General features: G+C 46.2%; 1 protein-coding gene across 1 annotated transcript in view; it reads left to right on the top strand.

Annotated features, from left to right (window-relative positions):
* LOC119161242 (protein qui-1-like) overlaps nucleotides 1-12229 on the top strand; it is a 132641-nt gene extending 120412 nt beyond the window's left edge. The window contains exons 20-21 of the mRNA XM_037413616.2: nucleotides 576-1011; nucleotides 4357-12229. Of these exons, the coding sequence (XP_037269513.2) occupies nucleotides 576-1011; nucleotides 4357-4925 (1005 nt within the window). The 3' untranslated portion in view covers nucleotides 4926-12229. The remainder of the gene's footprint in view (nucleotides 1-575; nucleotides 1012-4356) is intronic.
* Nucleotides 12230-14781: the final 2552 nt, after the last annotated feature.

Below are 14781 nucleotides of genomic sequence, written 5' to 3'. Positions count from 1 at the left end.
ACTTCAATCTGTACTGTCATTTTCGTGCGGTAAAGATGTCGAACACGAAAGAAAAGCTTGCGAAATAATACGCAATCATCCCACTACGTATGGCAAGCCCATAACCGTATCGGTAAAAACCCAATGCGTAAGATTGCTGTCCATGAAAGCACAGTTGAAATAAACTTCCCGTTCTTCATCTCTACGTGTCTTATGACCGCAGGCAGGCTAATTGTCAGCGGGGTTCTGAGAAATGTTGCTTCGAGTATGGAGAACCTCCTTTCCTTTGCATGCAACTTGCACCCCCGCCTCCTAGAAAAAAACCTTGCAAGGCAGGGTCAATCGCGGACGTTTTAGTGACTGTCGCATAGGATAGGGATATGTTCCTCCGCATTATCGGATATGCCCATCAGCTTTCTTGGAAGAAAAAAATCGTCTGAGGAATGATGTTTATATAATATATATTCTATATGGTTTATATTGCGTTCTTCCAAAGGAAACCCTAAGCACAATATATTGAACGCATGCTTAGCGAGATTCTTCGGTCCACGCGGTGAATGCGCCATGGCTGCTGATGCGTACGATCCGACTCGCAGGTGCTGGTGGGCCACGAGGGACCGGTGATGTGCGTGGCGGTGGCGCCGTTCCGCTGCTCGCTGGCCGTGTCCGGCTCGCAGGACTGCAACCTGATCGTGTGGGACGTGACAACCGGCAGCGATCGGTTCGTGCTGCGCGGCCACACCGAGGCCATACGGGCGGCCAAGCTGACGCTCGACGGCTCGGTGGCCGTGTCCAGCTCGGATGACAACACGCTGCAGCTGTGGAATACGCAGAACGGCCACCGCATGGCCAGCTTCGACCTGCACGCCACCGTGCTCGCCGTGACCACGTCTCTGAACACGGGCCACCTGGTCGTGCAGCTGGCCAGCTCCACGCTGGTGCCCATGCTGCGACTGCTCAACAACCCGGGCAAGGGGCTCATGCTTGACCTGCCGCCCGGCACGCCCGTCGGCGACGAGCCCAAGACTCTTGGTGAGAGAGCGCGCCGCCGCTTGCCGCAGAGTGCGCGCCGGGCGCGCCGCACTAGGCTCGAGAACGTGGCCCGCGCCAAAAGCCACTGAATTTCTGAGACAGGCTCTAGCTACGCTGGAATGCAGATGCTAAGCTATACGTCTAGTCTCTAGATTCACTGAACGAATGCCATTCCTAGCACATAGAGCACTTTAATTTCATGCTGCTCATCTCAGACGGTGATGGTTCAGGGCTATTCAAGGCCAAAAAAACACACTATATGTCACCGATATGTACAGAACACGGGCTTGATGTCGTGCTTTGTAGGGCACACGGCAAGTAGTGCCGTGGAAAAATTCACGTGCGTGAACGCGCAGGAATATATTATTGCCTCAACCACAGTCAATCGCACAGGCGCTTACCGTAGGCCACACGTGGTTGAGGTACATGTTCATAAACTCCGTATCCCTGGAGACGTGAACTGAGTAAAGGTCTCGTTGGCGTTTGCAGCCAAGCATGGAAGTATTCTGGGCAGCGCAAACGCCATGCCCTGCGGTGCAGTAACGGGCGCAGTCAGCAATAATGTTTAAGTATTGGCGCCACGCGATGCCCGTGGTCCTTGCACGGCGCCCAACCAAAGAGGCAATACTTCAGGACATGTTACCGGTAATTTCTGCTTCAATGACATGCTGTCATGAAACTGATGTTGAAAAAGCGTTCACAATGCGTTGGATAACTCAGTTAGCCAAGGGAAGAGCGAATGGGCCGAACGAGGTAGTTTAAAGCAATGGCGCTGAGCAACAAGTATTTCGTACCGCCACCTTAAACACTCGTCCGTATCCACGTTTTTATCAAGATGGTTAGCACAGGCGCAAGCACAGCATCCCCACATTCGTGAATAGTTAGTGGGAACTCTTTAGCATAACGAGAGAATGAAAGTAAGGGGGACAGGTCAGCCGGAATTATATGCATGCGAGTCTTATCTGAACCAAACCCTAAAGAATTCGTTCCACGCATCTGACGCCCATACGATGTTATCGCGTTGCTAAGAAAGAATGAGTGCAATCACTTTTCATTGCACTAAAATTTACTCCCAGAACCAGTCGCAGTTAGACGAAAGGAGTTTATCTGAAGCTTGTCGAAATACTTTCTTAATTTTTGGTAAAGACGAAAAACTAAATTCTATACCTCTGAAATTCGGTCCACCTTCTCATACTAAGCTTTTGGTCATCACGAGGGGACGCTAACTGGTTTCGATATTAGCTTTCTATTGACAAGCAAAATCAAAATATTTATGTGCATTCAAAAGCTGCCATTTTCGATATAGTCTCCTTCCACAGCAACATAACTGTCCCAGAGTACCCTGCAACCTCGCGAACGTGCCCTAAGCGTCTAGTTTTCCTGAACGAGTCAGCACTTCTTACTTTAAATTTATTTTATTTTTTCAGTTCGAGTTTATTTCAAGCAATCCTGTAAACTAACAACCTTTGAGCTCGTTGGTTAATATGCTAATTACGTGAAGAAATTGCCATAAGCAGTGATCCATGTCTAGCGAATAGGTTAAATCATGTTTCTTGCCGACTAGGAACTCAAGAGCAGCTAGACAGGGTGTTCTGGCGTCGTTCAGCATCCAGCACCCCGAGAGCAGCGGGTCGCTTTCGACCCAGAACATGGCAGCAAAGTTTATTTTGAGTGGACTGGCAAGTTGGGACGAATTATTTTCGTACAGAGCCATGGGTGCCTGAAAAGAAATATGGGCGATCAGTTTGTGGAGCCTTGCGTTTTTTCTGCAACTCAGCCAAGGGTAGTTTTTATTTCTTTTTAGTTGGTTTATTCGCCATTTAATGACGTGCATTCTATGACGGAAACGAAGTGAGTCAATTTTTCGTGGACACCGTCACGTAACAGCTTTCTGTAAGAAAAATGTCCACATATATGAATGAAAATCTTTGCGAAGATTACCCGGGGTATTCCTGTATTACCTCTGTGGACTTTGAGGTCCCACTTCATGTAAAATGCTTTCTTCCAAGTAATAATCGGACCACTTCATGCTTATATTGATTACTGTCCTTTCACAAGTACACTTCAGCTTTTGATTCCTTGCCAACGCACAACAGCCCCTGGCACAATGCCTTACGGCAGATATGTTGCATGCGGCTCCAGTTTCTGTCGTCGCCTGCGCCTTTTTTTTCTGCTCTTGTGGTTTAATCACTGTATATAATGTGTTACCAATTGGCCCGCCATTGTCAACCATAGACACCAAGCATGTAAATGCTGCTAAGAACCTTGAATTGTAAACACTCAATCTGCACATCATTGAGCATGTTTCTTGTCTAGAATCGTCTAGTGCCACTGCACCTGTTAGTAAGCAATACTGCACCAGGACATATGGCTCTGACGTAAGCCAGCCAGCGGAACTTCTTCATACATCGTGGCGCGGAGGGCGTGTGCCACACAATAAAAGGCACCTATCGGAAAGGCGCAACATTTCCATGCAGGTGCTTCTTTTACTTAGTGGCGCAAGATTTACGAAAGCGACAAGTTGCTACATGCAACTAGTTTATCGTTTTCTTTTATGTGGAGGCAATGTATTTCGCCTTGCTCACGTGAAATTTGGGCGACTTATTTTGCTTTTCGTATCACATCATAATTATCCGAAACAGGCCTACTTTCATAGTGTATAATCTCTCTTTCTTTCTCTCATAACATAACGCCCAAAACTTGCATAGTATGCTTCTAGCGTAGTGTGCACTTCGACCTGTGTCACATTTTTCCCATGCTTGTGTGGCGAATGCCGCCTCAGCAGGGTTTTCACTAAACGGAGCATTCAGCACATCGATCGTGTTAACAATTCATGCTTCTTGACGTTTATTTCTCTATTTTATTCGGTAGGCTCGCAAAAGCTAAATTTAAATATCTCATCTAAAGGGAAACGTGCACGTATAGGTTGCATTGAGAAAACGCTTATGCCTAGTAATCTATTTTATTCAATGGAGACTGTAGTTAGTAATTTGGCAACAGTATCATTGTTTTCAGGCATCTTAGGAGGAATTATTGTGATATCAAATCACAGTGCCCGCCGATGGCGCAGCTCAAGCACAGTAGATGTTTTCACTCACCAAGCCAGATTTTACGGCTTATGTTGTGCTTCGTTGTGTGGCAAACTCGCTCAGGCGGCGCTCAAACTGCTTCGTGTAGGATAACCACTACATTGTACCTTGCACTTGTTGCCTCATGGCGACGTGGCGCACGTTTTTTTTTTTTTTTTACTGCCGGACGTTCGCTTCGCGGCGATTGCCCTTTCGCGCACCTGGCCTCTCCATTTTTGCCAGTAGCCGTATAGAAACGAGCGTGGCATGGTCGCAGGAGGGCACCCCCTGCGCGGCGTGGTCCCCAAGCGGGTCCTGCTGCGGGGCAACCTGAAGCGGGAGCAGTCGTTCGACTCCTTCTACTGGGACCTGCGCGCCCAGTCACCCAAGCACGAAACGGCCGCGGCCACAGACGACTTCCGCGCCAGCAAACCGCTGTCGCCGTTCGGCTCCCGCGAGCACCTACAGCTGACCGGTGGCGCGGGAGGCGGCGCAGCTGTCTGGAATGGTGGCCTGGGTCGGGGACCCCGCGCCGCCGCGCCTGGTGCTCATGCCGGTGATCTGGGCCTGCAGCCGAAGCCCAAGCTGCCCAAACACAAGATCCTTAAGAAGCAGCAGAGCATGTTCGCCTGCTTTCCTGAGTTCACGCAGCAGACGCCGCCCACGCTGCTGTCGCCCGTGGCGCCCAAGGAACTGGTTGAGAAGAAGGAGCTCTCCAAGCCGGGACGCACAGCCGGTGTCCTTCTCCCTCGCACAAACAGCGTCGAGGAGGCACCCGAGCCGGCTGCGCGAGACCCCGGCCCCGAGAACACGGTCACCGGATCGGCCATCTGCGCCCTCATGTGAACACCCTGTCGACGCGCCTACTTCCTCCTCGACAAGCAGCCGCATGCCGAGCCTGGCCGAATGGCTGCCACCCTCCCATTCGCAACTCCACGACGACGGACGCCTTTATGACAAAGGAAAAACAATGTGTGCTACGGCAACTAAACGGTGGCATCGGCCCTGCGGAAACTTACCCAGAGCTCACCATCGCATCCCGAAGCTATCCGCACGGCGGCCCACATGACATTTCTATGTACCGCCGCACGCCTGCTGCCACGCCTGAAATTGAGCAGTCTGTCTAGCCAGCGTGGAGTATAAGCAATATATAGTGCATCACTCGGAAACCTCACCGCGTTGCCGACAGGCAGCTGGGCACCCGGACAGGTCACACGCTCGCATTTCTGTCAGGAGTCGTCACTGCCAAGAGCTGTCGAGGACTGCTGGTGTCGAGAGCCGAATCTGGGTGCGCAAGTGGCACCACATTGCGATACTACCCAGTGTGAACGTAATTTTTAGTCGAAACAAACAGCGACGCAAGGGTAATTCGAGCCAAGCACATGCTTTGAATCAGAACAAGTCGGGTTGATGACAACACAGTGACGATCATGGCATCTCAAAGAGTGACACCAGCGGAGTAGAGAGCATTTTAGTGTAATGTGTTTTTTGTTTGCGAGAGCATCTTCCTTCCAGTCGCCAAAGCATATTTACTGATATAAGATTTTTTTTACTTAGCTTGACATACCAAAACCCGCCTGGTCGTTACTCGTATCGCGCAAACACAGTGAAAACAAAAATTCGGAACTAAGTACCACCGTGTGCGCGTGACTCCATAAGGTACTTCATGTCGGATGTCGTTGTCAGGCCGGCGTATAAAATCAACTAATTAGTCACTCTAAGCTGTCAGAAGTAAAGCTCCTATATGTCGATCTTTTCAGTATATTAGCCCAGAGCAATGAGCTTTAGGAAATAGCCACTGCAATTACGTGAATACCTGGTGTGAAATGTTCCAGTGGCTGCTTATCAGAGAGTCTCCAACAGTCTACATTGAATCCCGCCTGACGCGTTGTTGGAGTGTGATACTTATATTTCAGTGTGAGCACCTGACCTTGCACAGCAAACGCTCCGGCTCGAGCACATTTTCACTATGCACACTATGTTCACCGCTGCACCATTGTATGTTCCTTCTACAGCCTAAGCACAAACTGTTGTCAAGACCTGCACGATAAAAAAAAAACAAGTTTTTACCGAACATTAACCTACAGCGTGAACTTTGAGAGCCGATTGTTGTATCATAGATAACTGAAAGTAAAACCTTTGTACTCGAATGGCTTTCCACGTTCCTGTAAACACACATCAATACACTGTAAAAAACACAAAGACAGAGACACACTGGTGATGCAATTTTCTAAGTTCAGCTTCATATGTCGATGCCTATAGACAAAACGTTTTTTCTGAGAGCTATTTGGTCCTTACAGTGGTTGTGTTCGTATTCGTGTCTTAGCTCCTTGAACACTAGTCAAACATTTGCTCAATGTTTGTCGTGCGCTTGCAATGTGGCTTCAATGAAAGCGGACCTTTCCAGCAAGTACCAAGCATATTTTGTATACTACTCCCTCCTCTGCGTATGTGTGCATAAATGTACAAACTTTTGTGCTGATTTCTGCACAAGTGGGTTGATTCTTCATTGGCTCTTGTCCTGATCGGCCACTCTTTCAGTCAGCTTGTGAAAGTCGAATAACTGCAGGGTAATAAATTCTGACCGGGGGACTCGGATTATGAGTCAAGGGAATAAGGTAATATATTATTTACATGCCTAAAACGGAGAACCAGCAAAACATTTCCTCTTGTATTTCTCTAATATTTGCGAATGTGCATACATGTGGCATATCATATTTGTTGTACACTCTTGTGTGATGAATTCGTATTCAACTTTATGTATCGTTACACCTTGGGCTTATGAAGAGTGTGTAGGTGTTACTTGGCCGCCTATGCTTCGCAAATTAGGCGCAGAAGACATGTCTTTAGCACCCGAGAAGAAAAATGCATAGGCGCAGTGAATAGTGATGTTTACCTTGTGTTGAAGTCCGTAGTGTGCGTGCCCTTTTGAAAGTGCTTCTTGTTAGGCTGGCGTGCTTGTACTCTCGCAGACATTTGTTCCCTAGTTTAAGCATGCGTTCTCGTTGACGGCGCCTTGGCGCTGTCTGTGAACCCTGGCGAGGCGCTATCGTGGTCGCCATGAAGGTACCAGACTGCGTGCTCCTCTGGAACCACGGTGGTCATTATGTATACGGTTGATTTGTACCCTAACAGTACCTGACGTTTTGTCCTCCATTAGTGGGTGTTCTTTGATGTTACTGTCTTCGTTGCAGGTGAGAATTCGTACACCATTGTGATCCTCTGCGTTAACGAGAGTCGTGCTGAGTGACACGTACGCAGCACGAGGATCAGTTTTGTTAAGCCCGAGCGTCTTCAGTTTGTATTTCTCCCAAGTCTTGATTCAATTTGTCTTTCTGTGCAGTGTCATCCCCGATCAATTCATTGTTTCCTTCACGTATGAGAAATACCAATGTTGGGGTTTGCTTCGTTGTTTCTTTATTTATTTACTTACCTCTCTTTTAGTGAGTGCGTGGTGAGCCCACCGTCGCGTTTGTGACCAGATTTTCACGTCCACAGAAGGTGTTGCGTACAGAGTGACAATATAAGTGTGTATACGTATTTCTTTACGGAACTTTTCCCCCTTCATGCAGCAGCCCACGAGTGCGGCGGCTGTGACAGGCAAAATGCCCAAACATAACGCGTAAAGAATGGCGCTACTTTTGCACCATACCACTGTCCTCTAGTTAGAAGCCAACTGTTCCCGTCAGGCGGTGTGCCTGCTTCACGCCGCCGAGCTTACAACTGTAGCTTAGCGAACACACCCTTGAGACTGCGTGCACAGGTGCGGAAATTCGGTGTTTCACAGGAGCGCAGACCCCGCCCTTTGCATCAGCATCGGAGGCGCAGCTAACTCCATTTGTGTCATACCTGATCCCGAAAGGCTGGGCACATCGTCCGCTGGGCGCGACCACCCGCTGTGCCTCCAATATACCCTCTCGCCCACCGCGGCCACATAAAGCAATTAGAGCGGTAGACGTTACACCTATGACATGTGATCTCCGCCTTAACTTTTATGCGTGCTGCATTCTTGAGATGAAAATACTTCGTTCTTGTTTTCTACACACCCTTTCGTACGAGACGCTTCGCTGTTTTCTTGTCGCTGTCTGGATGACCTTGCGGATACATTTTTGCGTGTAGCATTGCAAAATACAATAAACCATCACCATGACATTGCGTGTGCGCCCGTAGAGACACGGACAGCGTTGGAAACTGCGCATAATGACCTCATCGCTTGCTTTCTCTCAAACTGTCAAATTCCTTTGTTGTCTTTCACCATATAGGGATCGAAAAGGGTACAAGATAAAAGAGTGTCAGAGTCTCCCTGAACAAGCAAGCTATCGTAGATCGTGCTGAAAAGCTGCAGTCACGTGCAAAATTTTTTGTGATGCCTTGGGACCACCTGAAACATAAGGCTATAGCTTCTCAAATTATGTGTCAAGTGCTATTTAGATTACTCTTGTACTAATTAGTCTTCGAATGAATCATGGCTGCTTCAATCGCACCTGGAATGACTGATGAACATGCATTTAAAGTCTCTTCCTTACACAATCTACACCCACAGCTCCCCCCCTTCCTTTTTGCATCAACGCAGATATGGAGGCTTTTCTATGGAGTCCGGCTTTCAATGCCGCCTTTGGGACAGGCGAAACTGCGCAATGTGGCAACGGTTGAGTGCGTGACTATTGCACCCAGCACTCCTATTTTGGCTTCTTGGGTGGGAAACCCTGGTGCGCGAAGCTACTGATCATTGAGGAAGCGCACGTGGATTTTTATCTGGCTGCGCCAGTAATAAATACAGAGGTCTGAACGCATAGACAAAGTATTTCAACGTGTGCTTCACAACATTGAGAGTGCACGCCCTTATATTGCTCAGCCTTCGAAACCCGTGGTTGCTATGTGATGTGTATCCTACGTTTTGATCTGTTTATTTTTGTGCTAAATGTTCTCACATACATCAATTCACGTCGGATTTTATTGGGCTTTCGGAGGGACGAATGTTGCAGCCTCGGCACCTTTACCCCTGGCTAATTAAAAAAAAACACAGCACAAGAATAGTTTGAGCGATGCTACAATGTCTCTCGTGCCTCAGCGATGATTGTCCTGAAATGTGCTAAATATAAGAAACTTGCCTATTATGCCTAAAAGTTGAATGAACATAAATGACACAACAAAAGTGAAATCTACCTGAAGTTAGCGACACACTTAACAGCCAACTTACCCATCACTTACAGTAAATCACTAAGTATATTTTCAGTTGATTGAGACACTTTACGTAGGAAGTATGTGTGTGAGTATAGCTGACTTCGAAGACACACAACCCGTTGACAACCGTAAATATGGATCTTGAAGAGCAAAAAATAAAGCACGAATGTTCATTTTTACTGTTGCATATTCAAAAGGGTCCCGGCCACACTTTTTGAACATTGTGAGAAAACGCTGTGGACTTGCATACCGCAACCGTGAAAACGTGAGCCAAATATCTTTGCGCTGAATCCCGCCTGGAAGTTGCAATTTGTTACCACAGGCAGCGAAAACGGTATTGCTCAACCCTCCGCCGACTATGCCGCAGGCGGGAAAGCAAGCGAGCGCTACAGCTATTAGCCAACGTTATGAACTGTCCCGGAGGCTATAAGTCAACTGTCTCGGAGGCCAGTCTGTTGTCTTGGAGGACTTTTTTTGTAGGTATGTACCACTGTAGAGTTTCCTAAACTTAACTAGAGGAGACTCTCGCGCTGTGATTGTTCAGCGACCATTGGAATGTTGGGTGGTACATGGATATGGCTAGTCTCCATGCTTGAGGGCTGCAAACGCACTTGTGGCTTTCTTTACAGGAGTGGTTTGGCTTTGTTTTGAATAAAAGAACGAACCATTTTGAATTTCGTGACCCAATTTGAATTGGTGAGTCTGAAGGTTAAGGTAGTGAAGTGCAAGTGCTGAACGTTTGCTGATTTTTATTTCGTGACAAAGCAGCTCCGAGCCACGCGAAGCCAAACGGAGCCGAAAGTACGAAAATTAGCCGAATCCAAACCCATCATTTTCGTGCTGGCTGAAGCACAGTGCGTTGCAGCTCCCATGGACACAAGTGCCAGAGTTCTCTCTGGTGTATTCATAGAAAACTATATGTGTACCACTACCACCCACGGTGCGCCACGTCACCACACACGTGTAAATCAAAAGTATCGGCACGATGGCTAAAAAAATTAAAAGAGAATTTTCAAGTTCAGAACGCGCGTCAATGTTAACTTCGAGCTGAGCATCACTTCCTTGCCATTCATCCCTGAGTAACTTACAACGCGATCGCGGCAGTCAAAGAGCAAATGTGTTCAGATCATTCGCTCATGCTCGGATGGACTCGAAAACTTTTGCGGCAGGATATTCATGATGAAACGGAGGCCACTAGTAAAATGATCCTTTGACAGCTTAGAAAGGTCTAGCGGGGCACCTTTAAAAAAAAGGTGAAGCATTAGTGGCATAGAAACGTAGCATACAAACCAACTTGTGGTGCCAAATATTCGGCGATATCACTAAAAAGTTGTGGAGCTAACACAGCGAGCTTCGACCAGGGGTCTCCGCATTATCGAGCGGCAACTCACTCAACACGCCGTCAGCCAAACTGAACGAAATGAGTGTTTCGAAAACACGTGACGCATCCGACGTAGTAACAAAGATCTGCCCCATTCCTGAGGCGATACAATCGATTCACCGTTGCCACTGAGAAAACAAGAACATGAGTCCAAGCGGACAAAGCTTAAACTTACAACGCATGAAAACATCTTTCGTTGACGCTAGTGGGCATGCAATCCACGTAGCCATCTAACAGGTGCATCACGACTCTCAGCTTTTTCTTCTTATAATTTACGTACTGAAAGGCACAACGTGACCCAACTGTACATTTCATATCGTTAAACGTAGCTTCAGACAACTGGTTGGAACATCTTTCTAAGCTTGTTGATGTTCAAGAAAGTGAGATCTTGTCCGGCGCAGCAGTGTGCCATTTGTTTCTCCATATTCATTGACAGACTCCCTTCAAGATGTTTTTCTTCAATGTAAACTGCCGCCGAGTCGTGATAAATGCGCATGAGCCACCTGTTTTGCTTGCCTGCCATTTTACTCTTACTACAGCTATTTACATGAGATTTCTTTGTAGGCTGCACTATCCTCGACGCCGGCCTAGATTTTTTTTTTTGTGTTTTTTGGGCCAGGTTGCACTTTCTCGTTTTAGACGAGCGTATTCCGAACATGCTAGTCACGGTATAGTTTCGTATTTCGTTGCATTAATTCACATTACTACTGTTTCGCACACATATCTACGCTAACTTTTCATTAATTTCTTCAGTCAAGGTTGCTGTTGGTGCCATTTTGTTGTCCCCCACGGGCCCTAGGAGACTTCTGATCGTCTTATTGTTGCTAAGGTATAGTCAGAGAGTAGCGGCCAAATCTAAAGCCGAATCCTCAAGTCTCCCATTGAGTGAGAAGCCCTGAAGGAAGTCCATGTCCTCAAAGCATTTTGCCTACTTGTTCACACTTTGAAAGCTTTTTTGGAACGAAACAAAGCCGTATCGGTCGAGGGGCAAAATAAATGACTATTTTCTTAACTAGAGCTTTCTTTCGTTTTTCTTGATCGAGTAATAGGTTAGTTTTGCAACGATTCGCAGCAATACATCTTGTCACAAAAGTCATGCTGATTGTACTACCACGTGCGAAGTCATCGTTCGCGTAATTTATTGTTGTTCCTCGCTTGGAACGATAGTGGTTGTTTTTTTGTTTTTGTTTTTTCGAAACTTAGGTATTGTGAAGCGTCGATTAAAATCTCTTAAAATATGGATGTCTATATCTATTTCTCACTATAGCACGTGAAAAAAAAATTTCTTACAAACGCCACATGTTGTTCATCGCTGTGTTTTCCTTGTATGATGGTGTATTTACGAGATAGCAAGAAAAATGTGATGAAAAAGTTATTCCTTTGTGGTCACTAAACACCCATGATTGTTCATTTTCCCGTGTATGCGGTTTGTTATCCCTGATGTAGCACGCACCATTATTGTCATACGCGACGCATAGTAGAAGCCATTGAAGCGCACCGGACCGCCAGGTGGGTGACATTTTCCACGTTTATGTATAGCTGGACCCTTGATAAATGGAGTAATAAACATGATGTTTTTACGAAACGTTGCCTCTTGTGTGGCTCTTCTTTATGCCTTTTTTTCCCTGCGTCTCATAGTCATTTTTTTCTTCACCGGTACTAGGATTCAACAAGTCAAGCAAGGCAAGAAAAAAAAAAGTTATGAATCCATCCAGCTTTCGCGAGTACATACTTTTATGCCGCTTCATTACAACTGCCACTCAACATTGCTAATTCCCTGTGATCGCAATCAGTGCGTAGCCCAATCATCTTGATGCTACCATTGTCAGCTTTATTGTACCTTTTTACTATATACTTCGTTTACATTACGCAATAAGCAATTCTTTACGAGTGATGTTCCACACTACGCCGAAGAATTCCCATCTAGAAACATGGAAATTCCTATTTCGGAGATCTTTTCCTGCAAATGTTGACGAAATTCCCAACATATTTCCCTGCACCACGTACTAATTGCCACCCCCATCTAGCACACACATACTATAGTTACACATATCTCACGTGCTGGCGACATTTGAAATCATGACTAGCCTCTCCACTGCCGCACAACAAAAGCACGACTTTGTTAATTCATATACTGTTATTACACTGCACATTGTGGGCTTCAAGTCTAACACCAATAGTGAACTAGAAATTGCTCCGCGTAAATATCGAAAACAAATTTTAAAGACTATGCTTGCGTGGTACAGTGCGCCAGAACCGACAGCAGAGGAACGCGCACTGCGACCGCTAATTGTTGGTTGTCATAGAAGAATTGAACCATTCTCTGAAATTCTCTGCAATATCCCGAAGATTCCCATTCTCTCTTTCGCTCAAAACAACAGAAGAAAATTCCCTGAAAAAGAGAAAATTCCCTGCATGGAACATCACTGTCTGTACGTCTAGTACACTCAAGTTTCGCTTAAACTGTCAGCCGTTCGACGTTTATGACAAACAGTTGCGGTTGTCGCAAACCATCCACAAGCGGGCACAATCGGTTATTGCCACTTCGCCGCCTTGATGAGATAAAGCTTTCGGCCGTTGCCCCCCCCCCTTTATTAAGTGGTTAGACTGCCCATAACCTGTGAAAATAGGGAGCTGACGTTATTCCTCTCTTCTCAGTGTCCGCTAATGACGACATTGTCGCAAGAAGTGATTGCGTTTATAGGGACTCTGAAACACTTTTTTCGAGTAACCATGAAATGAATTCATTGGCACAACTTATTGCCTCACGAATTCAACGTCACAAAAATTGTCCAGTGTGAGTGAAGTTACAAACATTTGTCGCATGCTGCAATTGCATTCTCTTCTCTTGTCCCGAAGAAAGCACTGAGTGATAAGCAGAGAGGGATGGCAGGGGCAAAGAAAAACGTCAAGTGCGCCTCGTGACTTTTAGAACTTTCTTCTTTTTTTCTTTGAATGCGCGGCTTTGTCAGTGTGATCGCGCACGCACGCGTGAACAAGTAGCAGCCTCCCGCGGCGAACTCTGTAACGACCAAGCTCGCCATGTCCAAATCATCCAATGTCTGATAAAAGAGATTACTACAAGTGATTTTTGGGAGTTTTCCGTGATTTGTCGAGAGAACAGAAAGCAACTTTTAGCCGACTTTGATAATTTGTTATCGATTCTAGGCCGCGTACTGTGCTATAATATTTGGCTCGCGTGTTGTCGGGAGCCTCTACTACCGATTGGCAGCGTTTTCTGACCATGCTCAAAAAGTGTTGCAGGGCTCAAAAAGTGTTTAACCGTGCTGACGGCTAGCACTGTATCACTCGTGCCCAGAATGCGCTAAACCTTGCTCCCATTTCAGGCCTTCAGGCTTGTGTGATAAAGAAAAACTTGCGCCTGTGCGCTGCCCGGCATTCATTCGCGAACTGCCCATATTCAGAGGCTGTCTGTAAGTATCGATAAATGATTGTACAATATGAGATAGTTATTCGTCGTTGAAAAATTGACTGCCTAACTTCGATGAAATCTTGGGCGTAAATGCATTGGAATAATTTACAGCAGCGGCTCGTAAATGTTGCTCTGAAGAATATTCTCTCCTGATAATAGTCATTGTACTGAATGAACCAATGGAGACAAATCACGGTCAAAATGCACTAGAATGCTTAAGATTGAGCCATTTTAGCGCTTCCAAAAAAAAGCATTACATCCGTAAAAGAAATACTATAAATTGTATCACTCTATACATCACTTATAGATAACATCAGCGACATGGCAATCTCCGCAACTCATTGATGTCAGCTGAAATGCAAAAGCAGCCACGCACAGTGGATTTTGATGCACATTAAACCACCCTCTGTGGTCAAAACTAATCGGGAGTCTCTCCTTATGGTATGCCCGGTATAATGTTGTCTCAGCACGTAAAACTCACGAATTCTTTATGGTTTTTCTGCATAATTTCTGTACAACAGTGACACAGTTTTAACAGGTGATGCAATAGTTGTTGGTGTAGATATGCGACTTCTAAGTGTTTAGAAATTCATGCTTAGTTTTCGCAATGAAGCTGTATAAGATGTGGATTTCGTCATTTATTTAGTGTGAATGGCTGCCAGGAAACCATCGCATAAAGTTGTTTTCATCCATACATGAATTCA

The sequence above is a fragment of the Rhipicephalus microplus genome, chromosome X (assembly GCF_043290135.1).
Source record: "Rhipicephalus microplus isolate Deutch F79 chromosome X, USDA_Rmic, whole genome shotgun sequence".
Lineage (NCBI taxonomy): Eukaryota > Metazoa > Arthropoda > Arachnida > Ixodida > Ixodidae > Rhipicephalus > Rhipicephalus microplus.
The sequence above is the reverse complement of the archived record's forward strand: the minus strand, read 5'-3'. Positions and strand labels throughout refer to the sequence as shown.